Consider the following 26,030-nt stretch of genomic DNA (forward strand, 5'->3'; position numbering starts at 1 on the left):
CAGGAAGTCACCACACCAAGTTGAGGGTTGATGATTTATTATTGTTGTTGTTGTTGTTGTTGTTAATAAGAAAGTGTTTGAAAGAGGAAGAAATGACTTTTTAAAAGTCAACTTTCTTTCTGTCAGAAAGGTCCCAGAAGTAAGATTGTTGCCCTCACTGCACTGCCTTACATCAGCTTGCAGGCATTCATGATCTTGCTTTAATTGTGTTGAATGTGGCAGTTTATGCAAATTCTGGAAAAGGCCTTTATGGGGCTGCCAGAACACTTGTCACCTTTCTATTACAGAACTCACATTCAGAGGTTTCTGGGCACTGAATGGCTCCAGGCTAATCTCGAGGGCTCCTTGCTAAGAGCCATACTTTTCATCATAGAGAAACATTCCTTTTGTACTCTGGATATTTTTAAAGCTCTCCCCAGTGCCCCCAATTTCTCATCTGTTCAGCTGCAAATATCAGCCCTTAATGGCTGGAGAGAGAGAGAGAGAGAGTCTATTTTTAAATTTGTACTGAATCTATCCCGGTGTAGGGTGCTGAACGGCTTTGGCATGTCATAAGGTCTGGAATGCCCGCGGGAGCTTAGTGTGATATTTAGGTATGGAATTGGTCAGGTTTGATTCAGAGGCCGCCTGCCTGTCCTTCTGGAGGCCGCTGCTTGCCCGGCTGGGCACTGTAGTGGCTCTGAGGTCGAGGCCAGGTGTTGTTCTGCACAGGCTTTTGGCATGAACTTCTAAAAAAGCACTCCTTTTTAAACTTGAAATTCAGGGGGCATTTAGTCCTCATTGTGTTCTAAATGCATTCGGTATTTAAAACACTAGGAAATGAAATTGCCAGATTTCTAACATTTGGAAATTGGCTCCTGCCCATGCCTCGTCCTCGTATTTCCAGCGTGCATTTTGGAGAGTGTGCTCCTGGGAGACATGGCATTGGGCAGTCACGCAGAGCCAAGGAGGAGGTGGTGCTCCCTCGGTGGCAGCAGCCTCTTCTGAGTTAGTGTGGCTCCTCGCTGGCTGAAAGGAGCCACTCATGTCCTTAAAACAATCATCCTGTTGAGCATGGAGCTTGCTGGGACAGGGAATCCTCAGGAACAGCAGACCACAGCTGCCCTCTCCACCAGCCTCTAGAACTGTCTGCTGCCACAAAATGGGCCAGGCTGCCGCTCTTCATTCATTCTGTAGTTCTTACCCTCAGGCAGATTTCAGCAAAATTCCCCAGTGAGAATTCCACTGAGGGACCAAAACATCCCTAATGAACAACACAGAACAAATCAAAGTCTTTGGAGGGTGCAGGGCTATGGGGGAGGAGAGGTGAGTCTTCCTTCACCTTTTCAATTCCCCCACCCCCACCACAGGCTAGGCCCATGGTCCCCTGGTTATACTTACACAGGAACATCGCAGCCTGTGACACCACAGCTGGGCAGGAATGGACTCGCCCAGCTGCCATTGGAGGGAGGTGAACAGCAAACCAGAACCTGTGCCATGGATGGGGAGCCCTGGCTCTTAAAGAGAGCTCTCCTACTCTCCTCACACACAAGGGAAGGCGCCTCCATTCTTACCCAACGGCACCCGGGACAAGCCTCCAGAACCCTTCCTGATCACCATGTTAAGTGGCTTTGAAGTTCTCTTCTGGACCAAGAGTTACTGCTCAGTTGCCAGAATCGGCAGGTTGCTAATTTCCTCCTGCACATCAGCTAGTAGTGGTCCAGTCACACCAGAAGGGTCAGTTGTGAATTCAACATAGTGATAGCCATTGTTGTTCTAGACTACTGTTTGGCTCCTGAATTCTTTCTGAATGTTTGTTTCCAGGGAGAGCCATGAATTTTGGCCTCCCAAACAAGTGGCAGCAAGAGTCCATCTATTTATTTATTTAGCCTCGCCTGAGGATATTTTTTTTCCCATTGATCTTTTTTTTTTTTTTTTTTTTAAATATATTTTATTGATTTTGTACAGAGAGGAAGGGAGAGAGACAGAGAGTTAGAAACATCGATGAGAGTCATCAATCAGTTGCCTCTTGCACACCCCCTACTGGGGATATACCCGCAACCAAGGTACATGCCCTTGACCGGAATCGAACCCGGGTCCCTTCAGTCCCCAAGCCGACGCTCTATCCATTGAGCCAAACCGGTTTCGGCTTTTCCCATTGATCTTTAGACAGAGTGGAAAGGAAGGAGGAGAGGGAGAGAGAGAAACATCGATGTGAGAGAGACACATCAATTGGTTGCCTCCCGCTCGCACCCCGACCAGGCTGAAGATCAGACCTGCAACCAAGGCTTGTGCCCTTGACCTGGAGTCAAACCCAAGACCCTTTGGTCTTCTGTCTGACCACTGAGCCAAATTGGCCAGGATGATCTACACAGACACCCCTGTAATCTCCTCTGCCTGTCCCTTAGCACTGCAGGACTACATGCTGGTATTTATTTTCAGAGGGTCAAAAGGGTACTTGGACCTAATGTGGATGGAGAACCATATGAGCAGTGAATTTTGTCTGAAAAGACGAGTAACTGAGCTTAAGCAAATAGATATTCCTTTAATATCAGACAAGGGTTTAGCCAAAATATTTATACAAAATATTCTTACAAAATTCATATTCATTGATACTTTTGGGAATTCCAAGGAAATAGACAGAACCTGGATAATTTGGGGGTGAAGACTCCTATCTCCATCCATACTGTATCTTGTGAATTTGCTGAAGTTCTTTCTTGCTCCAGATTTCTAAACGTCAGGCAAGTTTGCCTTTGATAGTAGCTATTTTGGAACTCATTTTTTATTCACTTTTTTGTTCAGAAATCTTCTTAGAGGTGGGAACTTACAACATAAAATCTTTAACTAAAAAGCTCTGCTATATTGGCCAGCTTCACCAGAGAAACCAATGGACAGGCTCCTGAGGAAGGAACCTTTTTCCCTGAGTGGGGACAAGATGAGAGCTGAGGAGCTCGGGTGGCTTGTGGCCTCACTGGTGTTGGGAGGTGTGTAGGGACTCCCGACCCTAGAGCAGTGGGCTGAAGACACTCCCTCTGGGAAGAGTCCCAGGTCTCTTGGCCTGACAGTCTCTCTTGGAGGAGGCTAACGACAGGCAAAGCTGAAGGTCACGAATGTCCATGTGTGACAGGAAGGAACCCTATTAGAACTCTTCAGAAGACTAACCAGACATTTAGAACTGTTTCAACAGTTTGTTTAAACCTGGGAAGAAATGCCAGACCGAGAGGGTGCATTATGGGTGCTAATTTGATTGACTAGGCCGCCCCTGTTTCTATTATACATCACGCAGAGCTCTGTGCGGGTGCGGAGAAGCGAGCGGGCATGGGGCACACACACACCCAAACACACCAGCTGCCACCCCGGTTGTGTACAAACATGAATACAGAGACAGGAAGAAACAGGAATCTCCTTTTTGTCTGCATGACACTCAAAACCACTGGTTTGTAGCACAGCTGCTGCAAGAGAGAGAAGCACTTGGCCCAGAATCTGTTTATGTGTTTGCACCGAGAAAGCAATCTTCGTTGCAAGGAGCTCTAAGTGAGACAGAGTCAGAGAATAAGAGAGAGATAATTATCTAAATTATGTTCGTGCTATTATTGAAGACGAATATAGTTAAAATGTAATTAAATATGACAGGCTAGCAGGATGTAAGCCAAGCTGTGGAATGCTAATCATCAATTACTGCACCCCCTTAGGGGTATTGAGGAGCGCTGGAGCTTGGGGATGAGGACTGAGCGAGATGTGGAGTATGAAAACAGCCCCTCTTTTCATGTCCCCCCCCCCCCACACACACACACACTCAAACACTGCAGTGTCCCCAGGACACAGACCTTCCTGTGGCTGCCACAGGGTTAGAAGCTCTCAGCTCCACTCCCAAGAAGCTGGCCAGGGTCAGGGTCTTTTCTTTGAGAGGAAATTCTCTAAAAAGGAAAATTATGCTATGAACAGGGAAGGCAAAAACCCAAGACCAGCTCATGTGAGAGCCGTAAAGGCAAGCATTCATTCGCCCGGGAGGCCCAGAAATCCCAGGTGCACTGTAATTAGGACAGAAAATGGCGTGTCCTGTTCCAGGAGGCTGCTCCCCACCCTCCATCAGTGCAGAGGAAGGCCGTCCTTGGCTGTGCATTGAAGTCACCTGAGGAGCTCAGCAGGGCCCGCCCAGAGGCTCTGAGTTTTAATTGGCCTGAGGAGCGACCTGGAGTTGGAATTTTAGGAGCTCCACTAGAGCAACTGAAGAGCAACAGCGCTTCCTCCTTTCAAACGCCTCCCTGTCCTGGTCTTGAGGCTGAGAAGAGAACAGCATAAGAAGATAGGTTTGTGGGGTTTTTAACTGAAACATAATTTGCGTATCAGTTCTGGTGCTGGATCCTCAAAGAATTTTGAGGTGGTGGGAGTCCTGTATAAGAATTAGAAATTTAATTCATTCCATTTCACCACCATCTGAGCTCTGTCTAAGGCTGGAAAAGAAACTTGGCCACCTGCTTGGCCAGGTGAGTGATGCAAGCCAGCACAGCAGACAGGGCGGCCCGGGGGTGGAAACCACCAGAAGCTCCTTCCCCTCAGCTCCAAGAGGCCCACGGCTGCCGGAGCTTCTTGTTTTCAAGAGAAACCAAACATTTGTTTGGTATTTGTCATCTCCCATTTTTTAAGTGGCAGCTAACTCCAATTTTAAAAATTACTCAGCACACTAGCCGAAACTGGTTTGGCTCAGTGGATAGAGCGTCGGTCTGCAGACTGGAAAGTCCCAGGTTCGATTCCAGTCAAGGGCATGTACATTGGTTGAGGGCACATCCCCGTTAGGGGGCGTGCAGGAGGCAACTGGTCGATGTTTCTCTCTCATCTATGTTTCCAGCTCTCTATCCCTCTCCCTTCCTCTCTGTAAAAAATCAATAAAATGAAAAAATATAAATAAAAAAAATTACTCAGCACCACCAGCAAAATATGTCTGTGAGCCTCCCACGTGTGACCTTTGCTCTGAGGAAGCATTTGGCTGATCAGCATGTGACTCAGTGATCATGATCCTGGTAGCTTCTAACGAGCTATTTTCCTGCCTCCTCGGGTCTGCAGTCAGGTTAGACAAACTTGGCCCCAGTGTACCTGAGCCTGGCACATGCAGGGCTCTCATTAAATGGATGTGGAATGGATGGACGGACAGGGTGAATAAGTGGGTCCAAATTCCCTGTGAATCAGGACAGTGAGGCAGCTGTAACATCGGCTGCATAGACACCCTTTCTCTGGAGCAAAGGAGGGGGCCCCAGGGCCCAGTCTGAGGGTGACAGCTGGAGAACCCCCACTTCACCCCGTGCTGGAAGGCGTGCTTTACTCACATGTCTGTCCAGGGTGCACCTGTAGGAATGATGAAAGAATGGCTGTGGCCCTTGGCCATCACAAGGGCGAGGAGGACAGTGAGAACAGCTTGCTCGGAGGGACAGCAGGCAGCTATGGGTCAGCTCTCAAGGGTGAGGCGCGCTAATAAAGGATGTCAGCCGGCTTCACCCAGTCGAACTCTCAAGGCCTTGGACAAAGCAAGTTTCAGAGCCACAGAGCTCAGTTGATAGGGGGCAGCCAGTAGGGTTTCCTCCACTTCGGGAATCTTCCTACAAGGTTCCCGTTTGCCTTCCAGCCCTGCTCCCGAAGGGCATGAACCATCTGTTTCCCGCGGACCCTTTCTGTTCCTCCTCACCCTACAGGCTGCCCCCTATCAACTGAGCTCTGTGGCTCTGAGACTTGCTTTGTCTAAGGCACATGTGTCAAACACAAGGCCCGCGGGCCAAATCCGTCCCGCCAGGCCTTGCAATGTGGCCCGCACTGCGCTGTCATCACTGCACTCCGCTGCGTTTCCATCACAATGACAGTTTATGACTGTTCAGTAAACCATTCGGCCCGCGATTTAGGCTGGATTTTAGATTTTGGCCCCTTCTCTGATTGAGTTCGATACCCCTAGACTCTAAGGCCTTGAGAGTTCAACTGGGTGAAGCCGGCTGAGAAAGCTGTGGGAGCGCATCTGTGTGTGGCCGTCTGGTGGGTGAAATGCCCTCCTCCAGAAAGGATTGTTTGTGCATAAACAGATGTGTCTTTTCCCTGTTTTTTTTAATACCGTAGACATCTCTAAAGCCGTGCCCCCACCTGTGGCCTCACTGGAGGCCAGCAGAGGGGATTGCGTGTTTCCCTGGAGACCCTGCCACTTCCTTCACCCTGCTCCCTTTCTTCACTCTGATGTCCTTTATTTAACTTCTGAATTTTTCCATTTTTATCAAAGTTACACATGTACATAGTTTTAAAAACCAAGTAGAACTTGTAACAAAGAGCAGCAGCCCCTTGCTTTACCCTTCCCACCGCAACTTCTTTCCTTTTTCATTAAAAAATCTAATATTTTGAAAATATTATATATTCAAAGAAAATACATTTAATATGGTTTAAAAATTTAAAAATTATAAGGACAGTGAAATGCCCTCCTCCAGAAAGGATTGTTTGTGCATAAACAGATGTGTCTTTTCCCTGTTTTTTTAATAACGTAGACATCTCTAAAGCCGTGCCCCCACCTGTGGCTGACTCCCCTCTCACTCTCTTTCCCTCCCCACTTCCAGTCCAGCTATCCAGCTGCTAGTCTTTCTTGTTTTCTTTCCTGCTAGTCTTTCCTAGTAGGGAGAGAGTTGTACCAACATTTTCTTAGCCCGCAGGGATGGGCATTTAGGCCATTTCTGTTCTCTAGTCCACACGGCGCCACCAGGCTGTCCTGTGCTGCTGTGTCCCGGTGGGGTAAACAGCGGTGGAGGAGGGCTGCCCTCCAGGCCTGTGGACATTTCAGATGCTGCTGGTTGCCGGTGTGTCAGTTAGCACTTCTTCCCGATGTGAGATGCCCCGGACTCGACTTGTCCAGCCCAGCATGTGGTCAGATTCCGATTTGGGGGCAGACACATTCATTTATTTTAGACCTGTCTTTTGGTCTATACCTTCATGTTTCTAAACAACATGCTTCTTCTGTTTCTTAATTCTGTTATCAAATATCTGTTGTCTTCCTAGTTTGGAAGTAGTTTTGGCCTCCTTGTCCTTTCCCCCCACCTCCTCTCCCCACCTCCCTCTCTAGTTACTGCTTTTCTTTGTATCATTTATGGGCGCCACTAGCATGACTGTGTAACTGTTGTTCAGAGCTAAGCCGTGTAACAAGTTATGATCACCTTTCCTTTTTCATTCGTCTGTTTTTCCTGGAGTTAAAAATTACTTTGTATTTTACACATTTCATTAATTTTCTTAGTACTTACCACTAACTCTGCCCCGTAACTTTTGTCAGAGGAATACAAATTCCCTCAACCTGCTCTAAGGTCTCTGCTAAGTCAGTGTGGTTTTTCTCCTGAGAAGACCCCCTGGCTGCCCCCACCTTCCCGCTCCCTCTGGGCATTCCTAGGCCCTGTTCCTATTTCCTGAATTCCATGACTTCCTTTGCCTTCTTTTAACATTTTGTTTGGTGTTCATTTTCCATTAGTTTCTTGTGAATGCACTGGAAGTAAAATTTTGAGATTGATGCCTAACTGAAAGTTTCTTTGTTCTATCCTAATACTTGACGATAGTTTGGCTGCAAACAGCCCTCTGGCTGGGAACTAAGTTCTCCCTCAGCGTTTGGACTGCAGGGCTCCCTTATCCTCCAGCTCCCCGTGTTGCTGTTCTAGTAGCTCACTGGTCTGGCCCCCACCTCTTCCTGTTGCCCTGCTGCCCTCCAGAGCTTTTAGATCCTCTAGAGCACATGTGTCAAACACAAGGCCCTCGGGCCAAATCCGTCCCGCCAGGCCTTGCAATGTGGCCCGCACCGCGCTGTCATCACTGCACTCCGCTGCGTTTCCATCACAATGACAGTTTATGACTGTTCAGTAAACCATTCGGCCCGCGATTTAGGCTGGATTTTAGATTTTGGCCCCTTCTCTGATTGAGTTCGACACCCCTACTCTAGAGTGTCTGAGGAACATGGTGGGCCGGTGGTTCCTCACAGACTGTGGTGGCTCTTTAACTTGGAAACTCCTGTCCTCGGGTCTGGGAAGGTGCCTCTGCTACGTCGGCGATTTTCTAGCTCACTTCTCCTCCACTCTTTCTCTGAACAGCCAACTGGGTAGTGGACCTCTTAGTTTGATTCTGCCCTCATCCTTTTTCTTCCATTCTCTATTTCTGTCATTTTATTTGACATTCTGAAAATTTTCCTCAACCTAAGTTTCTATTTTGTTGAATTATGTATTTCAACTCAGTTTAGTTTATGAGAGCATTTCCTTGTTCTCCAAATACTCCTTTTCATATTATTTTATTCTCCCTCAAACATGTAATAATACTTTCTCTTATCTTTCTAGAGGGATTATATGTTTTTTTCTGAAGTTTTATTCTGCTTGCCGAATTACATCTATATCCTCTGAGTTATTTTTCTTTTCTGTCTGCTTTTGGTCTCTGTCTTTCATGTTAGAGTCTTTGATCCTTGGCTGTCTGTTTACTTGTTTAAGTTAGGCCCTGAGAAAGCTGTGGGAGCATCTGCAGGTGGCCGTCTGGTGGGCCTCACTGGAGGCCAGCAGAGGGGATTGCGTGTTTCCCTGGAGACCCTGCCACTCATTCAGACCCAGCTCAGGAGCCCTCTCCCAATTTGGCGTGGCCTTTTCTCCTTTAGTGTTGATCTTAGCCATTTGTCCCTGTGCTAGAGGGAACTTCCTTAATACATTACCCAAAGCGATGCTCCTTGCTCTATCTAGTCATGTGCTTGTTTCCCCCATGGCCCTCTTTAAGTCGGATAAAATTGTTTGCATCTCTCCTCCACTACAATGGAAGCTTCTTGTGGGCAGAGTCTAAAGCAAGGCCTGTTCCATAGGAAGCCTTGATAAGTATTTATAGGGAGATGCATGGAAGGACAGAGAGAAGGAAAGTAGATCAGTATCTTGAGCTGGTCAGTCTCCTGCCTGAGGGTTAGGCCTGGGTGCCCAGAAGTCTCCTTCTGGGGTACTCACTTACTTCCATGTCACCCCTTCCTCTTAGCCCCTGCAGAACCCCTATGCCTAATGCCCCAGCGTCCAGACCCTCTATGTTCAAGGACTCCAGAGTGAAATCCCTGTCTCCTGCCAAGATGGAAAGGGCCACATCCCCACTGTTTAGGGAGGAGGACAGGAGAGTTGGTGGCATCCATCTGCTCCTTTACCTGCTTTCAACTAGTGCTCTTGGTTCAGCCCCTACACACTCTCACTATCAGAGGCGGCTGGTGACTCAAGCACCTGAGCCTTTTTTGGTTTCTGCAGGGTGAGTCCACCTGCTTCCTACATGTCTTCTCTCTGAGGTGTTGACGCAAAGATGGTAACATCTCCTTGATCCTGTTTTGTGCGCACGCATGTGTGTGTGTGTGTGTGTGTGTGTGTGTGTGTGTGTGAGAGAGAGAGAGAGAGAGAGAGAGAGAGAGAGAGAGAGAGAGAGGAGAGAAATAATACATATTAGATATGAAAGCTTTATTAAATTCCTGTCCTGTGTTTTTAGTGGAGGAAGCAACAATTAACCCAGGGAGTTAGTTTGCCTTGTCTCATTGCCAGTCTGGCCCTGGCCAAGTGCTTTCTTGTCCCCGTCCCTCACTGCTCAGCAGGTCTCCTACAGAAAGTTCTGGCATTCACACTCTCTCTACAGCGTAGGCAGCAGAGTCATGTGTTTGCAGAGCGGAAAGACCAGGCACCCTGGGCTTGAGACCCTCAGGTCCTGGTGGGCGGGGCACAGGCTGGAAAGCCCTTCTTGGTCCTTCCTCCTGTGGCCCTCAGGGGCCTGCACCCAGACTTGGCACACACCTGCACTGACAGATGGTGACAGTTCCCCTCCTCCCTCCCCTCTCCCCCTCCTCAGAGGATAGCTACACTATTCTCCCTGATTTTTATATTTGCACTTTCGTTAATTCCACCTCTGGCAAATTCTCACATAAATGCAGATGTGGTTTAATCCCCTTCTTCTTCCTCTTTCTTTTTATTTATTTAAAGAACTGTTTAAAATACAGAAGAGATTAAAAAGTAATATAACATTCTCTCACATACTTATCCCCAGAATTGACTAGTTAATATTTTTCATATATACTCAAGTCTTTTTTATTTTAATCAAAGAAATAAAATCTTGCAGTTAATGTTGAAGTCTCCTTTGTTCCCCCAAAGCAGTCCCATCCCTGCCCTCTCCTCAGAGACAACCACTACCCTGGATTCCGCATATGTCCTTCCAGGATATTTAGAGAATGTCTTACAAGCACATGTGTTTGAATGAGTAACCTCTGTGCAGTTTTGTGCGTGGTACTGCAGGCTGGGTAGCGTCCTCTAACTTGCATGTGGTAAGCCTGTGCTTTAGATGTTACACATCCCTCCACAGTGATCTGTGTGGAGGGAGGGTGCTCCTGCCGAGCCTCCGGCCTCCTCCAGGTCTCCAATGGGTGAATATAAAGATTTAACAGGAGCAGCCAGCCGTTACGATGCCTTTACCACATGCCAGGCACTCGGTTCCTCATTGAATTCTTACACCCCTAAATGGTTAGTGCCATTACCCCATTTGCACACAGGAAACTGAGGCTTTAGGGGCTCTCGTTTGCTTGAGGTCAGCTTGTAATCCTGGGGGTATGGTGTCCAGTCCTGGAGTCGGGACACCAGCACATTCGCAAAATGTAGACATGTTCTGGGACTGGTGTCTCTGAGCCGTGAGTGCCAGCCTCTCGGTTGTTGGAAAGTTGCTCCCTCTGAGCACACGCTAGTAGCCATTGAACTGGCTTCTGTGGTCAGCTGCAGCTGGTGGCTCTCGCACACTGGCAGGTAATCCCTGCCTCACTGCCTGCTTCTGCAGTGGGACTCAGCTGGCTGCCCACATGTGGAGCAGACTGTGGGAACCACCTGAGATCGATCATGATTAAGCACTCGGGAAACCTCACAGTGGTCTGCAGGGGAGAGGCAGTGGGAGGACAGGCCATAGCCCCAAGACCTTATCAGCACCCACCCACCATCCTCCAGCCACCTCCCCACAATTTTATATTCATTCCAGTGTTTAGTCCTCATTCTGCCAGCAGCAGCCCTAGAGAGATTGTTTTAAATCTCTTGTTTTTTTCTGGCTTGCTTAATTACTACTATGGCAACATCATCTTTTTTATTAGCTTCATATATTTCAGCCTCATTGTGGGTTAAATTAAGTTTTATGGGTGGACCTAGGAAGCCAATCAAGATTTATAGCTTTATTTCTCTGGAAAAAAATGCTTCTAAGCCTCAAACAACTAATTACAAGGGAAGTTTGGGAACACCTCCAGTGTGTGAGTTGGGACCACTATACTGTTTGCATTGTTTTCTAATTAATTCACAGAAGGATAGCTGATCTCCCCACAGAGATAATAAACTTAAGGGCAGCCTCTACATCTTGTGTGGATGTCCCATAATACCAGCAAGTGCCACACTCACAAGTATATTCAATAAACACTTATTCACTCCTCCAAAGCCCCCCTACCTCTCTGCCTGCAAGACCTGGGTGTTGATAGGGTGTGTGGGTCTGCCTAGGAACCTCTGCAGTTGTCATTAACTCATGCACTGTTCCCTTGGTGACTCCCAGACGAGGCCAGGGAGGCACTGTGTCCTGTCCGGGTTCATTGGGCTGAGTCATAATTACAGTAGTAATAACCATGCCAGCTATTAATTTTAGCACCTCGTAAACATCAGCACTGTTCTAGATCTTACATTTGTTAGTTTACTTAATATTAACCCAAAATTTTGATAGTTATTATTATTACTAGTGGCCCGGTACACAAATTCATGCACATTGAAAGGAAATTAATTATAAGAAATATTTTAATATTATTACTCACCCTTTCTCTATGATAGAAATGTCAACCAAATTCACAATCGAAAATGACAAATCAAAACACATGTGTGCAATTGGTGCCAGCGAGAGCTTTATATGTATTGCGCATGTGCGAGTCAACTTAGCCATATATATTAAACTTGCTTAATTAGACCTGCTTTCTGATGTAGCTAAACTTTTTCCAGCTCAGTGAAGCACCCCAACTTCTCTTTCAGGTAATTTTGATCAGATTATTATTGTATATCAACACAAAGCAGATTATTATTGTAGATCGTGTAGGGAGAACAAAGGGTTTAATATTTAACTGCAGCAGTGTTTGACTATATTCTATGCAGTGAGAAAACCTAAAGTCATTTTCAAGGTCCACCATTTCTTCTTTGCAGTCGAGTTAATTTTCTAAGCTTTCTAAATCTCCATTTTTCGGCTAATGAAAAGAAAATAGGATTCCATCAAATCACCTATCTACCCACCTCAGGACTTCTGTGAGGATCAAATGAGATGAGATGAGGCACAGGAAAATGCTTCATAGATATTTGGTTAAAGTGTAAAATGTTTCCACCTGGCTATAAAGCAAGCAGTGTTCCTGGGCTGAAGAAACTCCAAGGAGGCTAGTTGCTAGGGAGAGGAAGCCACTAGGCATTGCTACGTGATGTCATTTCCCAGACAGACATATTAGCCTTTTATATACAGTACCAGTGCCCCTTGCAGGAAGATTCCTGCAATAGGGCTTCCTGCTGTGATCTCCACTGCCCTGCCTGCTTCCCTCCCTTCTCCCCAGCCCCACCAGCTTCTCTCCCTTTTCCCCCAACCCACCTGCTTCCCTTCCTTCTCCGCTGCCCCACTTGCTTGCTTCTCTGCAGCTTCGCTCCCTTTTGCAGCATTTGACTTCTTTCTACGATGTCTTCAGTCTTGGCTCTGGTCTGGATATGCAAATTAACCACCATCTTGGTTGGATTAGTTTGCATATTCACCCTGATTGGCTGGTGGGTGTGGCTTGTGGGTGTAGCAAAGGTGCGGTCAATTTGCATGTTTCTCTTTTATTAGGATATTCATTAGATGAAGAGACTGAATCCCACTGGGGTTCAACAGTTTGCCCAATGTCACTGCTGATGAGAGTAAGAAAATGAAATTCAGCAGAAACCGGTTTGGCTCAGTGGATAGAGCATCAGTCTGTGGATTGAAAGGTCCCAGGTTCGATTCAGGTCAAAGGCATGTACATTGGTTGAGGGCACATCCCTGGTAGGGGGTATGCAGGAGGCAGCTGGTCAATGTTTCTCTCTTATCGATGTTTCTAGCTCTCTATTCCTCTCCCTTCCTCTCTGTAAAAAAATCAATAAAATATATTTTTTTAAAAAGAAAGTGAAATTCAGACTCAGGTAGCCTGGCTCCAGAACCCATGCCATCAACCTCAGGGCCATCCTACCTCCAGTTCATGAAGGACCAGGATTAAGGCCTGTGGTCTGGACTGCCACCAGAGACCCTCCTCATAACACCCTCATACCCTGCATCATAACACAGGCTTGCCTTTTTGCTTGCTTCGTGTCACATGAAGCGTGCCTTAGGCAGTAGGTTAAGATAGGTACTTTTTAAAAATGATTATATATACTCTACCAAACTATAGTAAATGTCTCTTGAAATTCTTCTATCCCAAACTAAAAGTTTGATCAGCATTTTAGCAGATATCCTTATTGACACCTTTGAATTCATGTGTGCGCAGATACATTCATTACAGTGTAATGTACTTGGCGCCTCATTCTGTAGCCAGGGTTCGGGGGGGAGGGGATTCTCTCTGTTAGCATTGGACACATAAGGAGATTGCAACTCAAGAAGGGACTGGACTTGTCCAGTGGAGTGCCAGCAAGTGCAGGGGGTTTTGTGATTTGAGGGTAAGTGCTCAAAGCAAAGTCCACTTGTATTTTTTGACACCCGGTACTCAGGTTCAGCCTTGTCTCTGTCCTGCATGAGTGCCAAGCCCTTGATGCTCCCGTTTTCTGGGAGTATTGCCTACCAGACAGGAGATTCTGGGTCTCCCTGGCCAGGCAACTCAATTGGTTCGAGTGTCATCCCGATATGCCAAGATTGCAGGTTCGATCCCAGTCAGAGCACATACAAGAAACAACCAAAGGAATGTATAAATAAGTGGAACGACCAATGTTTCTCTCTCTCAAGTCAATGCATTTAGAGAGAGAGACAGAGAGAGGTAGATAGATACGGGGTATTTGGCAAGTAGGAATATTTTATAGCTCTCAACAAAAACAGCAGTTGAGCTTTTGAGTGGACTAGTCCTGTGGCATTTCCTGGCGCTGTGGATCTCGGCTGCACAGCCTCCATGGATGTGGCATATGATTGCAAATGTGGCTCAGCCATGAGGACTGTTCCAGTGCCACCTTCCCTTCTGGCAGCATTCAAGGCTGTTTGAAAGCAGTTGGGGGGAAATGGAATCTGAAACCTGGGGATGGAATGGCGCTCATTACCTCATCCTAACCATCTTCCTTCCTACTGATACCTTGGTCTTAGGGTATATCTAGTTTTGCTGAAAATGAAATCGTCTATTCAGCCTCAGGCTGTGTTAGTGAAATGAACTCTAATGTGATTAGATATTAATGTAATGGCATGGAGGATTGGTATTAAATTGAGGCCTTTGGATCTTATTACTCCACAAAACGCTCCTTCCTGGTCAGGCTGCTGCCCTGCCAGCCCTGCCTCCCCAAGCAAAGTGAGGGCAGTGGTGTCTGGAGAGGAGGACAGAGGGAGATGGTGAGAGCGGCAGCAGTGAGAGGAGGGCAACCCAGCGCGGGCTCGTTCCTTCCCTGGGGCTCCAGTCTTCCTGGTGGAGGGAGGAGGGGCTGGGCCACGGGAGGCTAGTTCAGACCTGCCAGCACTCTCTGGACCATGAGCGTGTACTGGGGGCCCTGGACCTACAAGGGTCTTGTCCCTTCACATCCAGAAGCATTTGCAGATTTTTTTTTGATAAGCCTAGGGCTAGTACCTCCTCCACTCCCACCCCTCTCCACCCCAATCTTTTCTGTGAAGCTGACTTGAGCCTGGTAGTTGTCACTGGCTGTTGTCACTTACCCTAGGCCTGTTTCCCTTTCCTGGGTGGTGGTCTGAGAAGCAGGCCCCCGCAGTGGCCCTTGTGTCCCCAGACCTACCAGAAGGAGGCACGTCCGTCATGGGTTCCACGGCTTAGCTGGGAAGTGACAGCCAGACCTGTGAGAGCTCAGGACCAGGGCAGAAGCCCCACAGGGCCTGCTGGCCCCGGGCCACAACCTGCCCACCAGAATCTCCAAGGGCTGGGTGGGTCTGGGAGCAAACCAGTCCCCTGTAGAGAAAGAGCCAGGAGTGCCAGCTCTGGGGATGGCCGACGGCATCACCTTCACGTATGAATGATAGCGTTTGTACAAGGAGAGTGATTTTTCTTGTGCTGTTTCCAGAAAACTGCTTTCAGAGGCACAGACTTTGCACACAGGATGGTAACGACTTTTTAATGACCTTAAGGGGCCTGGTGTCCAGGCAGCAGTGAATCAGTCTCAGTGGGAGGCTCATAGCAGAGAGAAGATGGAACACCTGAAACCAGAGGGGAAAACAAACTGCAAATACATCCATTTTCTTTGGTAGTGTTACTTGGTAATTAGACAATTACAGGAACAGCTTCCAGCAGCTGGCATTTCCACTGTGCAGTGGAGGAGGGATGACAACAATGGTGAACTCCTCACATTTATTACAGAAAGTATTATTGGCGTTTACAGTCGTGGGTGCCATGCGTTCCTCCCGGGCATTCTGATGAGCTGTGAGCGAAAACCACAAGGGAGCTCCTCCTCGCAGGGCTCACCCTGGATCTGGGGCTTTAAATGAGCTGGCTTACCCTGCTGATCCATGAGGAGCTGCCTCTGACATGTCAGGGCTCCTGTGGGGCCCACCGGAGCCCAGACAGTCCTGAGAACAAACCTTTGGGGGTTTAATCCCAATCCTCCAAAGGATTTGGAAGCTGAAAGGGAGGATGGAGGCCTGTGGGAAATTGCCTCTTCCTCCCCAGATGCCATCTCTTGCATGGGGTTCACTCCTCAGTGAGCACCCCCCACTTCTCTAACCACAGTGCTGGGACTTCCCAGGGCACTTTGCCCACAGTCCTGCCCTGATTCTCCTCTTCCCAGAATCCCCAGGGAAGTCACTGCGCCACTCTGTGTGGCCATGCAGCTGGTGGCTCCTGAGCCAGGCCCGTCTCACAGAGGAGGTGTGTTTCATGAACTCCTCGCCGACCTGGGTCACGTATATTTGGCACACTCTTGTGAGCTTGGTGTGCAGTTGGCACTCATTTGTGGAAAGCTTTATAAGAAGCCACGTCACCTTCACAGAAGGCTGGAGCACCTTCTCCAGTGAGACTGTAGGCTCTGATGGGACACTGGGTACCGCTGCCTCCCTCAGCCACACATTCCGTGCAGTCTGTCCCTGTCCCTGTCCCCCACCCCTCCTCCAGCACAGGTCTCCCGGGGACAGACAGGCGGCCTTCCCTCTCCGTGTGCTCGGTTAACTGTGCCTCTAACCAGGCCTATGGTTGTGCTTCCTCCCTCAGGTCTTGGCAGTCAGTAACGTTTGAAAGACAGCCTGCCTCCTTCATCCGAATCGTTGGAACACACAACACAGCAAATGAGGTAAGGGTCTCCTTCTTGAAAGACGCTGTGATAGTTCCTGATGTACAGGTAATACGACACCCGAGTTAAGTGGAACTGTTTGTTCTGCCCGCTAATGGCCCGCTGTCGACAGCTTGGTGCAGCAGAAAGCTCTGCTCCTGCACAGAGGGGATATCGTTACCATTTTGTCTCTCCAGCAGCGGCTGAAAGCCAATCCTGTGGCTTTGCTTACCCCTCCAGCCCCTGCGGATCGCAGCCACAGGGACCTTGAGAGGTCAAATGCCCTGTCCTCAGAGTCCTCTGCCTCCCAGAGGACAGCTGTTGAGAGGCCCCGTGGCTCAGAGCGTGGTGGTGAAGGACCCCAGCCCCACGGGGCAGCAGTGGTGTGGTCGCTGGGTTCCTGTCTGCCTGCTGGGTCCTGTGCCGGCTGCACAGCCATGTTTATGGCCGAGCCGCCTTCCGGGCCTGCTCCTCCAGGGCCCGGGCCTGGCTCTGGGGACAGGTGCTCATTCCAATGGCCATGCTGTTTGTACAATAGATGGTCCTTCACCTTTGGATTTAATGAAGAAAGCGTGGGCGGGTTCTTCCCCCATTTTGGTACCTGTGGTCAGGGCAGCAGTCAGGTGAGGTGCCTGGGCCTCTGGCACCACCGTGCTGTTTTGTCTGGAATGGAAATGACTCGGAAACGGGAGCACAGCAACCTCAGGGTTCACTCACGGTGTCGGTGAGTGTCATGTTCTGCTTCCATTCTAAGTTTAAAATAATAAATAGTCAATTGCTGGCCTTTTCTGTTCTTCAGGTAGATGTTGCAAAAACACCAGGGGTGAGGGTTGGTGTGTGGCAGATGGACTGAGTCTGCCCATCCCCCACTTGCTTTTGCACAGGAGTGTGTTTAGTGTAGACCTCTGAAGGACCTCGGGTTAAAGACAGATTTATGAGGAGCAGTGAGGTTGAAACTTCAGAGGTAAAGGAAAGGCACAAAGATAATAACAGTTCTGCAATTTCACCTTAACATGGTATTTCTCAGATCTGCACAGGACCAGCCCCCTAAGCAGGCAACCAAGGCACCTGCATGGGCCCCCCGTCCCTCCCCCCCAGAAGGGGCCTGTGCTTGAGGTGGTGTGCTCTCTAGTACCGTCTTGAAATCCTTAGCAGTTTTACCTTTGGATTATTTTATAAGGGAAGCCCCATGAGCAGGGAAACTCCCACCTGGGCCTTGGAGCCTCAGCTCACACTCAGGCTCGTCTCCGCCCCTTCTGCCTTCCCAAGAAGAGTTCCCTGACCCCTGGTGGCCCTTGTCCCTCCCCAGCCTGCCCACAACCACTGCCATCCTTCCCCAGGGGCACTGGCACTGGTGAGCATCTAGCCTAGAGTCCCCGTGCCAAGAGAGGCACTCCCTGTGACGGGTCAAGAGAGAGGCTGGAGAAAGCTTTCCTGCCTTTTGAGCAGAGGGTTCCAGACAGCAGGGCTAGCAAGATCGAACATTGTGTTTGTCGAATCAGGTTCTCCAGAGCACATCCAGGTGCTTCTTGTTCACAAAAGCATTTTTAAAAGTGAAAATATTGTGCAGATTTATATTCATTTTGCCTTTTTATTTATTTAGAATAAAAACGATACACACCCACAATATGTTTCTTGCAGAGAACTTGTAAATAGTTCTGGCCCTTAAACACCTTTTATCTCTTTATTTCAAAACAAACTTGAAAATTATAAAAGTAAGTGAATGGATAATTTTTAAACCATGAAATAAAGAATTCTAAGCATCAGGTCATAAAAACACTTTTTGGATCACATAATGAAAGTCAATTTAAGGCTACATTTTAATACATCCATGATTCTCATATTTTTTGAGTTTTGTGAATAAATCCCAATTTTTCTTACCACTTAAATTTGTTAGCTAAAATGAAATATTGAGGTTCTGCGATTATGTATTACAACAAAAGGAATTCTTCAGTGGAAGAGGGCTGAGAAGCACTGGAGAGAGTCTGAGAGGGTCCCAACCCCTCACCTTAGCGACCAGATGAAGAATCCCTTCGTCACACAGCTCTAAAGCTGGAGCACACCATCTCTCCCTGGACCAGCTGGAGTGAATGGGTCGGCTGGGAGGACACTGTGATCGGTCACATTTGACCATGAGCAACTCACTCAGCTGCCTTAGTGAGTCAGTTATTGATCAAGAAAAGAGCTTCAGTGTAGTGTTGCCAACGGGGAAACATCTTAAACCATTAAATAAATGGTGACCAGACCACAGGCAAGATCCATAATGTGTGTCATTCTCAGAGTGAATGAGGCACACAAATGTTGAATTTCACTGGGCATCAAGCACATAGCAAACTCTCAACGAGGAGTGTTATTGGCAACATATAACTGGGTTCTGGGACAACATATGGAAGAAACAGTCACCTGTCTTAGCACAGCAGGAATGTGTGTGAGTCAGGCTGGCAAAGAGGCGTGAGGGGCAGGGGTTGATGAAGAGAAGGGATGACTCGGGCTGGTTGGCAGGACTCCTGGCAGACAACAGCCAGGAAAGGGGGCTGGGGCAGAATCAGGACCAGAATGCTGAGGGTGAGAGCCATGCCATCATGCCCCATGGGGTCAGGGCTCCCGTGTCATAGTGGAGGGCAGTGTCGAGGGGATGCAGAGTTCCTCAGTGTGTCACTTCTGTGTGCCAGCCGACATCAGTAGCCTCCGTTTTGTCAGAGCCAGAGCCCGTGCCCATGTAGACACCCAATGTCTGCCAGTCTGAAGACTGTGCAGATTTCAGAAGCATGGATGGTCGTGGTTTCTCCCATGGAAAGGTCAGCTTGTCTGTGCGATGACAGAAAAGGAAATGTGGGGGAATCGTCTCCCGGGTAAGACTGTTTCTGCAGGTGCGTCCTATCCAGAGAGGCAGGGCCCCAGCCGGGAATGGTGGGGAATGTGCAGCGTGGAGGCTCCTGTGAGTTAAAGAGCATTCAGTGGAGATGGGGCAGGGCTGTTCTGGAAAAAGGTGGACAAGTTACCTGAACATGTCTAAGTGGCCAGGTGATCGGCAGCTGTGCGACAGTGACATGGAATCTGCCCTGACCTCCAAACACCTGCTGCTATAGGGATAGCAGAGCCTCTCGCCTAAACCAGATAGGGATTTCATGCCCGACATCGCTGTGCGCCTGTCATGCTCCAGTCGGCCAGGCCTTCCTGCAGCAGGGCTCAGCTTCTGTCTGCTGCATGCTAATTTCCCCACTTCTCTCCATGGGGCCCAGCCTGGGCAGTCTGTAGAGGTTCAGATTTTCTGATCACCTGTTTGGGCACGCTTCTGATTTCCTGCGGCATTTCATCCCTCTCCTCTGGGAAGTGTATGTCTGCTTCGGGCATCTGCCTCATCTTCCTTTGTGAGCTCCGCAGCAGTGAATTCCTTTAATGTTTTAGCTGTTTATGACTTCTGTCAATAAGCCCCCCTATGCTCGCCTCTTAAAGACTGCACCACTGCCTCCAGTGACCTCCTGCCCCTGGGTGCTCTGTGCCATCCTTGTCATTAAACTTAACTTCTTAGAACATTTTCCTTTCATCCCTGTGTGTGTGTGTGTGTGTGTGTGTGTGTGCATGTGCGCACATGTGTGTGTCATGTTCTGCTCCTCTCTCCCTGTGCTTAGTGTCCTTCTCACGTCTTGTGTGTTTCTCTCTTCTACCCTTGGCGCCTTTTTGCACATCCTCTGTGCCCACCCACAGGGGTTCCTTTGTCATCCTCTCACAATTAGCACTAGATGGCAGACACATGCCAGTTTGTCTTCTAGCACATGCATCTCGTTCTGCTCTCCTTCAGTTGTTTTCATTCATGTGCTGCTTCCCAGCACCTGCGCCAAAATGGTCCTTCTTGGCTGTTTCCTCATTTGCTTTCATGGAAGCCTCAGTCACCAACTCAGCAATTGTGTGGTTACCTGGCCTACCTGCCTCGACTGCTGATGACTGAGCTAATCAGGAGGCAGACATTCCTCCCATCCTCCTTTTCCAGAGGAGTTTAGAAACTGGGCCTTGTCAATAGCACCACTAATGTCATGGGATCCGAAGTTTTAGCTGCAATGACTGTCCCAGAGCCAGTCACACTGGTTCTGATGCTACGCCACTCATGGCTCCTTCATTTCATCTCATGAATTTCCCTAGCAACGTGAAAGCTCCCCTTAAAGGGAGCAGGCTGGGCTCGATCAGGGACTGTCTGCATCTATGAAAATCAGTGTATCAAAAGAAATAGAAGTTATGCCTCTTTCTTTTCATGGCCTTATAAAAACCTGAGCTTAAGAGTAAGTTTTTGCTGTGATTTTTTCCCTAATCTTTATTATTCAGATTATTACAGTTGTTCCTCTTTTTGCCCCCCCATAGCTCCCCTCCACCTGGTTCCCACCCCACCCTCTGCCCTTACCCTTCTCCCCCACTGTCCTCATCCATAGGTGTACGATTTTTGTCCAGTCTCTTCCCACACCCCACACCTTTCCCCCTGAGGATTGTCAGTCCACTCCTTTTCTATACCCCTGATTCTATTCTATTCATTAGTTTATTCTGTTCATCAGACTTTTTTATTGACTTGATTTTTAGATTCACTTGTTGATAGATTGTATTTGTTGTCACTTTGTTGTTCATAGTTTTTGTCTTTACCTTTTTCTTCTTCCCCTTCTTAAAGAATACCCTTCAGTTTTTCATATAATACTGATTTAGTGGTGATGAATTCCTTTAGCTTTTTCTTATCTGTGAAGCTCTTTATCTGACCTTCAGTTCTAAATGATAGCTTTGCTGGGTAGAGTAATCTTGTTTGTAGGTTCTTGCTATTCATCACTTTGAATACTTCTTGCCACTCCCTTCTGGCCTGCATAGTTTCTGTTGAGAAATCAGCTGACAGTTGTTTGGGTACTCCTTTGTAGGCAACTGTTTTTCTCTTGCTGCTTTTAATATTCTCTCTTTGTCTTTTGCCCTTGGCATTTTAACTATGATGTGTCTTGGTGTGGTCCTCTTTGGATTCCTCTTGTTTGGGGTTCTCTGTACTTCCTGGACTTATAAGTCTATTTCTTTCACCAGGTAGGGGAAGTTTTCTGTCATTATTTCTTTAAATAGGTTTTCAATATCTTGCTTTCTCTCTTCTTCTGGCACCCCCGTAATTTGGATGTTGGTACACTTAAAGTTGTCCCAGAGGCTCCTTACACTATCTTCATATTTTTGTATTCTTTTTGCTTTTTGCTTCTTTGTATTTCAAATCTTTGACTTGATTCCTGGGATCCTCTAGAATCCTGTATATTCTTTATTTCAGTCAGTGTATGCATAATTTGTAGTTGGTCTTTTTTCGAATCCTTGAGGATCTCACTAAATTTATCAGCATTTTCTAGAAGATTCTTGAGTATCCAACCTTATAACCGTGGTTTTGAACTCTGTATCCAGTAGTTTGCTTTCCTCCATTTCTTTCTTTTATGACTTGTTTCTTTGTTTTTGCATTCTGGCTACTTCATTGTGTTGATAGTGTGACTTTGTGTGCTAGGTGTTCTATAGGGCTCAGTGGCTCAGCCTCCCTCATTACCTGAGGTGGATGCTATTGGTGCACCCTTTTGTGGGCTGTGTGCACAGTCTTATTATAGTTAAGCTTTGATTGTTGTTGGTATCACTGGGAGGAATTGACCTCCAGGCCAATTAGCTGTGAGGATCAGTTGTGTCTATGCTGGGAGAACTTCTGTGCTGGAGACACCCGTATGGGGCAAGAGTTGCTTCAGTGGGGCTTTGGTGCTCACTGAGTTTGCCCCTTGTGTGTCTCTTATGGATCTGAAGAGCTGAAGTCTGGATGGTCCCACTCTAACCACTGGGTACACTGGCTCTGGGATCTCCATCCAGCAGGAGCTACAGAGAGATCTGCAGATTCCTTCTCTTCATTTGGGGTTTGGAGGTGCCCAGTTGTGGCCCAGCTGTGAAGCAATGCAAGCTGTCGTTGAGCCTTGATTCTACTTTTGGAAGCTCTTGCACTCTAATCCAGCTGCAGTACATTAGGTTTCATATTGCAAAATGCCAGGCCATTCATATGCAAAAGCCTCTGCACATAAATTGGGTGGGGCGCTATCTCAGGGAATCACCAGGGTGGAGCAAACAGCAGTGTTCCTGCCTGGAAGACGTCCTGTGTCTCTGTGTCCTGTGGCACCATGCAGGAACAATGATCGCTGCAAACAACTCTGATAAAAAGCCGCCCTCAAGTTCCGCCCGAGGCCAGACAGTCCAGTTTCTCCCTGTATGAGTCTGGGCCCCCAGAGTCCCACCCAGAACTGGAGTTCAGAGAAGTTGAGAACTTGTGTCTCCCTCCCAATTGAAAGAGACAACAGTGTACTCAGTTGCCAGCCCTTTCTGTGCACATACCTCCATACTTATGCACTTCACTTCTGCACCTCCGCTCCTTCTTCGAGTCTTAGTGTACTTTTCTCTTCCCTTCTAGTTGTAGAATTTCCGCTTAGCCAGCCTTCCTGTGGTTCTAAATGATACCTGTTTTGTCTTTTGGTTGTAGTTTTGAAGTGGTTGTGCGAGGCAGCAAGTTCAGGTGTTTACCTATGCTGCCATATTTTTTGGTGTGATTTTTTATATTAGGCATTGAGCTCCTGAGCACAGCAGCACCAAGGGTTAAAAGGGATGTAGGAAACACTCACTCTGCAGTGTAGACAGTTTCTGCTCACGAGAACCCACATGAGAGCCTTTTCCAAGTCAATAACACAACTGAAGATGGTATTGACAGTCTCAGGTAGCTCTCAGGGTTCCATTTACTTATCGAATTTATGTGTCTGAGGAGAGAAGCATATCTTTATATCCCCGGCACCTAGCAGGGGCCTGGCACATGTGCGCATAGAGTACCTGCTGGCTGAATGAGTGAGTGAATCACTCAGTCTGTCCATCCATCTCTCCCTCTCCCACCAGTCAGCCAAATAAAGGAAAAGACTTACTAATTCAACTTGTCGAGAGACTGGCATTCAAGGCTGAGTTTCTGTGGTCAGTGGAGTCTCTTAAACCAGAAACTTTTGTCAGTGGAAAAATGTGTATGCCAAATACTCAGCTTCTTCTCACTTAGAATAATAATATTAAAAAAAAAAAAACCTCTAATAATAAATTATAACTGTTGTATATGGAGCACTTACTATGTGCCAGGCCCTATTCCAAATCCTTTTATTTATTACACTCTGTAACCCTCAGATGTGAAAAGGAGCTACCCTCACTGCATTGTGAAAATGAGGAGACTCAGTCCCAGTGCTGGCAGAGATGAGGTGTGCTGGGCAGTTCTCACCAGTGCTGCGGGAGTATAAATGGATACAGTCACTTTGGAGAAGTTTTCTACCGAAGTTGAATATGTGCAGCCTACCCTGTGGCTAAGCATGTTCACACCTTTGTGTAGTCTCTAAAGGCATAATAACTGATAATGCTGCAGAAGTGAGCCCAGCTCTGCCTGGCCCTGCCGTCTGAGTCAGACCTTAGTGAGCAGGTGGTGCCTGTGTGTGTGAGGGGGGTGGGGGGCCTGGGCAGCCAGGTACAGGAGAGAAACAAGGCAGGGACCTTCCTGGGGGTTGCAGGTTCACTGTCTTAGAGAAATCAACCCAGTGAAGAGGCCTTAGTTCTAGGGACATTGCGACACACAGTGGATGATCCAGACCAAAGTGGAGAGGCATGAGGTGAAGCAGGGCTGGTGTGGATGGATGTGCAGCAGATGGGACGGTGGGGAGGGTGAGAGGGCGGGAGGAGGGGGCCTTACCTCACCTAAGAAAGGGGCCCAGTGAGCAGGCCCTTGGGAATTGAGTGGAGGTAGATAAGAGGGCGAGGGAGGGTGGCAGATTCCCTCCCCCTGGGCTCAATGCTGCCCACTGGCCCCTGGCAGGAGGCCCAGCGGCAGGGGGCCTGGCAGGAACCCAGAGGCACCAGCAGGACAGAAAGTCTGCACGTGGCTGCCTGGGCTGCCCTCCGAGACCCTCAGCAGAGCCTGGAGTGAGGCGCAGTTTATTCATACGCTTCTGTCAGGCCCGTGAGTGGCTGTGGGCTCCCAGTGCTATCCTCGTTCCCATAGCAACATGTGGCTCTAGTGAAGGAAAAAATACAGATAAACGGACTCTGTTTAAAACAACCACCATTAGACCTCCATCCTGGCCTGGTGGTTGTGATTTCCCAGCCCTGAGCCCCCAGGTTCTATCACACCCTCTGGCTCCCCGGACCCCCTGCAGCTTCCTCTAGAGGAGGCCCTGCAAGCCTGTAACGTGCACCTGGTCATGTGCTACCTCCTAAGGCAGAACTCCTAGAGTAAGCAGTGGAGCTGACACAGACATCCGGTGGCAGACTCCAAAGATGCAGATCCCTCCCTCTGTGTGCTCCTGACCTGCGCAGAGAGCCAGTCCCAGCCCTCAGCCCCTTCTGCCAGGACACAGAACCCTGCCCTGCAGGTTGCACACAGCAGGGATGCGGAAGGGATGCTCATAAATAAAGCCTGCTCGGAAACAGGAGTCACTGGAACCGGATTGAAAGGCGCCTGGGTGCCTGTGTGTACACTGGAGACACAAGTGGCATTTGTAGGGGCCGGACTGGGCGTGGGCCAGAGAGAGGGTGAGCACTGGAACCACAGGGCCGAGTTCATGTAGGCCAGCCTGCACCTACCTGTGAGTTTGCTAACAGCCTCACCTGCACTTCTTGAGGGCAGAGACCACGCCATGGCCTCTCCGTGCCCCAGCACCCAGCAGCCCCTCCATAAATCAGACAGGCCAGAGCTTTGGTTTGGGTTCAGCAGGAAATCAGCTCTCAGGGCTCACTGCTGACGCCCTGGATCTGAGGAACGAGGGAGAACAGATCGCACCAAGGCTGCAGTCCCCATGACCTTGGAGAGCAGTGGGGCTGTGCTGGCTATGAGGAAGCCTGGAAGCATTTATTGCAAGAAAATAAAGGGTAAAGGTGAGCCATCCAAACCAAGACGTGGATGTAAGGACTGCGTGTGCAGATAATGGTCAAGGTCAGGGGCCTGGAGGAAGAAAGGGTCTGGAAGCCAGCCTGAGGAACGGCCCTGTGAACGGGCAGAGAGGTGGGGAATGAGCGGAGGGTGAGAGAGGAGTGTGGAGGCCTCGGCACTGTGACCAGCAGATCATTTCACCGCCCTGGCGCTCAGGGCACTTGTCTCTGAAAGAAGGAGAGTGAACTAGATCTTAAAGGTTCTTGCCCGGCATGACCAAAACGGCACAAAAATACTTCACTTGTAGCAGAATTATAAAAGGTCCTTCTGTAGGCATCTTCTTACTTAAATGTCTATTATGAAAGATTTTACTGGGAAATGACACAAGAGTGAGCATATGTCCTTGTTCCAACACTCTAAGTCCTGTGCCTCTGGTATTGGAGCAGCAGTAATTCTGCGCCAAACAACTGGCTGGGAGAAGGTAGGTGCCAGGAGCCGCTGAGCAGCGAGAGGAATGGAGACATCGGCTTGGGAGGATAAGCCAACCCGTGTCCCAGTGCTGAGCCAGCAGGTAGCAGTTGGGCCTGAAATGGCCTAGCGGCTGGAGCTCTTCCAGACAAGCCGCGCCCGTCCCCGGGCTGAAGTGAAGAACTTCCCAGGACGGACGGGCAGGCGTGCTATGCACCGGACCACAG

At 48.5% G+C, this 26,030-nt stretch overlaps 1 protein-coding gene across 4 annotated transcripts in view; it reads left to right on the plus strand.

Annotated features, from left to right (window-relative positions):
* The window catches only part of BTBD9 (BTB domain containing 9), a 397,317-nt gene that overhangs the window by 361,906 nt on the left and 9,381 nt on the right, over window positions 1-26,030 (plus strand). For all 4 annotated transcript variants that reach the window (XM_036414400.2, XM_036414401.2, XM_036414399.2 and 1 more), the window contains exon 10: window positions 16,367-16,445. In XM_036414400.2, the coding sequence (XP_036270293.1) occupies window positions 16,367-16,445 (79 nt within the window). The remainder of the gene's footprint in view (window positions 1-16,366; window positions 16,446-26,030) is intronic.

The sequence above is a fragment of the Pipistrellus kuhlii genome, unplaced genomic scaffold (genome assembly GCF_014108245.1).
Source record: "Pipistrellus kuhlii isolate mPipKuh1 unplaced genomic scaffold, mPipKuh1.p scaffold_m20_p_5, whole genome shotgun sequence".
Classification (NCBI taxonomy): Eukaryota; Metazoa; Chordata; class Mammalia; order Chiroptera; family Vespertilionidae; genus Pipistrellus; species Pipistrellus kuhlii.